Raw genomic sequence first — 3,426 nt, forward strand, 5'->3', positions numbered from 1 at the left:
GGGGGGGGGGGGGGGGGTTACAGGATGAGGAAAGCTTTGAACAGAATACCGGCTGTTGGCTATTGTTGGCTCTAACTTTCAAAGTCACGCAGCAGGAAGACTGTTGGATGGTCGATTACATTAGTCTGTATTTTTGTAACGACTGTCCCAGACAACTCTTCCTCTGTTTATTTGTCTCACTCATGTATCAAGCCTTTCAACCTTTGACCCTGGAGTGCACTGCCTCCGCTGATACAGACGGGGATCGGGGGCTTGGGGGGGGCGGGGAGGTTACAGGCCTGGAAGTGCAGGAGGAGTGTGATATGACATCCCCATGCTAAAACTAGCAGTGGAAGTACAAGGCGCTGGGGACGGCTGTCTGCGCGGAGGCTATAGAGCTGAGTTTAGGTCAGAGGTTGGAGTTAGGGGTCAGGTACAGCAACAGACGACTCTTTGTTTGGTCCGTTTAAGTTCGCTGTGAATTCAGTTTGGGAAAAGTTGCAGAAAATGTGTGTTTTGTAACTTGTTTCTGTGACTTTTGTTAGAGTTTCAGTAGCTTTTTCCATTTATAGTGCATTTAAAAAGCACCTGTAAACTACCTGCATATCTGGTTGGCTACTATATATTTAACATTGACATCATGAAGGCCTATCTGGATAACTTTTGTACTAGCAGTCCAACAAAGCTTACATTGCCTGCCATTTCTTTACAGCGTCCAATTAAACAGTAAATTTACCACTTGCGTCACTCTCGCACACTTGAAATCTTACCCTTATTTTTATTTTATTTTTTTTCCCTCATCAATTCTTTCGCAGCTCCTTAACCTGTCCTTTTTTCTTCTGCTTTGCAGGAAGTCGAAGACGAAGCCAAATGGAAAGAAGCCTCCGACAGAGGAGAAGAAGCAGTACTTGGAGCTAGAGTACACAAAAATCCGCGTGGTGGACTTTGACCTCAAGGAGCTGGTGGTGCTTCCCAGAGAGATAGACCTCAACGAATGGCTAGCCAGCAACAGTGAGTGACTATAGTGGTAGAATCTATGTATGAATGCATAGATAGAAAAGCAAGCCCGTAAAAGCAACTTAACATGGTCATTGTTAAAATGTGAAAGGGGGGCGATTATCTTATTTATGACGTGAAAATTCTTTAGCCGAGCTCTGTGTTCGCTCCGACTCATTTAAAAATGTTTCTCAGGGGTTTGGAATTGTTTTTCCAAGTCAGTATGTATTTGTCATCTGGAAACGACAAGATGTTCCAGTGGTGCTGGAGATGCAGCTCTGACAAAGCCAAGCCCTGAACATGATCCAGGCCTGGCACAGCAATGAGCCTGTTCCCAATAACAACACACACACCATCGTTTACTGCCAGCGTCAGTGCAGTGTTTTAACTCTTACTGGAATTTATAGTTGTGATTATGAGAATCATTTCTGGATTTTTGTAAACTCACTGCGGCCCGGCTGCCTGATCGATTTCATGAGACTCTTTATTTTGTCTGTCTCTCTGACTTTGCTTTGGTTACGAATCCAAACCAGCCAGGTGCTCGCGAAGGAAAAGGAAAAGAACAAACTTTCTTTTTTTATTTTCGACTGATAAAACTCTGTTATATGGAACAGATGGGACATGTTTGCACATGTTAATGTGTTGAAATTGGAAATTGTATAAGCTGGCTTGTATCATCTTGTATCCACCACTAATTGGGCTTTTGCTTGAACAGAAACAACAGGGCTGAGTGATATTTTGATTAAGTAGTTTGTTTAACCAAATCAATAATGATTGTAGCCATTTAATTCTGCCCACATGTGTAAACCAACACAATGTTTTCCCACTTGGTGGCTACTTTGTTGAGCCGGAAAAGACGGGATGGGTTCTGTAAGGCAATGAAAGCCTTTTCAGCATGATATATGATGAATTACTCAACACGACATAAAATCATAGACTTGTTCTCAGAGATTGGAGCCAGATCAGTACTGCTCAGAGAGTTTCAGTGCCGGAGCCTAAACACTTACATAAAACATTTGAATGGGTTTACTATGGTGTTCAGACCTCCCAACGTTCTTAAGGTAGAAACTGTGCAGCAGCTACTCAATATGAGGACTCTGAGATAAAATAAGCAACAGCAAAAGTCACTGGAGCAGAAAATGATAACTTCTACTACACTTTATAGTGGATTCTTCCACCTTCTTTATAAATATATGACTATTTTGGTCATGGGTTTCATACACGTTGATACACTTCTCCTTGTAATAAAATATATATAAGTAAAACTCAGATTGAGAACCCTAAAACAAAAAGGGGTCTGTGGTCTGATTTGTCAGTTTAAGAGTCCTTGAAATTAATAAAATTTGAAAACCACTCTTTTATTCTATAGTTTATTTGTTAATTCAATTATTTTAGGTAGTAATGGATAATTACATTGACATCACTCAGCCCCAACAAAAAAAACCTCATCAACACTGAATGAGAAAGCTTTTCTGACAGTTGTTATATACGTTGTTGCAGGATTTCAGTAAATAATTAGTGTTTTGAGTTTAAGGAATGTCACCATACCAGAAGTTTGAATACATCTAGTGTACAGAACAAATATTTTTGACTTTGACTGATTTCTTCACCCCTCATTTGCCTAATACCCTGTTTAACAGCATAGCAGGTTGTGAAGGAGTTTCCCGTGTGGTAGAAATACCTGTTTACATGAATTGAGCAACAACTTGAATGCTTTGCGAAGCTGCTGCCTCCTCCCATTTTTCCATGTATTTTTTTCTGAGGCTTACACACTTGAGCTGAGATGAAGGATGTGGTAACCTGATGGATTAGTATTGTGCATGTGACTGTGACTGTCCCACTGATCGATGTGACAGATACACTGCAGTATAAAGCGCTGTAGGTGTGTTCTCATCCATTGGAGAACGTGACATGACACAAATAATCCACTTTTATGTTCTGGTGCAAAAGTGTTTGAAGTATCCTCTCAATGGTTTATGTAACTGAAGACACACACTGAATAACTCTCTTTCTTGTCTTTGCCACAGCAACAACATTCTTCAATCTTATCAACCTGCAGTACAGCACCATCTCAGAGTTCTGCACTGGGGACACCTGTCAAGCCATGACGGCCTGCAACACGTAAGTTATCTCCGCCGCTTTTGGTTTATTCATCGCTCACCTTCCCCGGGCCCATTGGTTTATTTATCAGAAATCTAGTGTCCCATTGGTTAATTCATCAAGGCATGCTTCCCCCTGTCAGTGAGGGAAGACTTCGGCCTTTGCTCCTACCCACCCTGTCGATCTTGGAATGTACAGCATGCAGCTTTAATGTATTGCAGTGAGCTGTATATTTACCTAAAAGCCCTGGTACATCGACCATGGCACCCTTTTGCATCTCCATACCTGCCACGTGCTGTGCTGCAGCAGCGTATTTAAAGGACATTTCTGTCAGGTCTGTCCTAAAACTGT

At 41.7% G+C, this 3,426-nt stretch overlaps 1 protein-coding gene across 1 annotated transcript in view; it reads left to right on the top strand.

Moving 5' to 3' along the window:
* Positions 1-3,096, top strand: part of mob2a (MOB kinase activator 2a) — a gene marked incomplete at its 3' end in the record, with an annotated part of 7,746 nt that extends 4,650 nt beyond the window's left edge. Inside the window, 2 exon segments of the mRNA XM_035665146.1 lie at positions 830-990; positions 3,003-3,096. Of these exon segments, the coding sequence (XP_035521039.1) occupies positions 830-990; positions 3,003-3,096 (255 nt within the window).
* Positions 3,097-3,426: the final 330 nt, after the last annotated feature.

This window comes from Morone saxatilis, unplaced genomic scaffold (assembly GCF_004916995.1).
Source record: "Morone saxatilis isolate NCDOM2014 unplaced genomic scaffold, NCSU_SB_2.0 Contig2, whole genome shotgun sequence".
In the NCBI taxonomy this organism is placed as follows: domain Eukaryota; kingdom Metazoa; phylum Chordata; class Actinopteri; family Moronidae; genus Morone; species Morone saxatilis.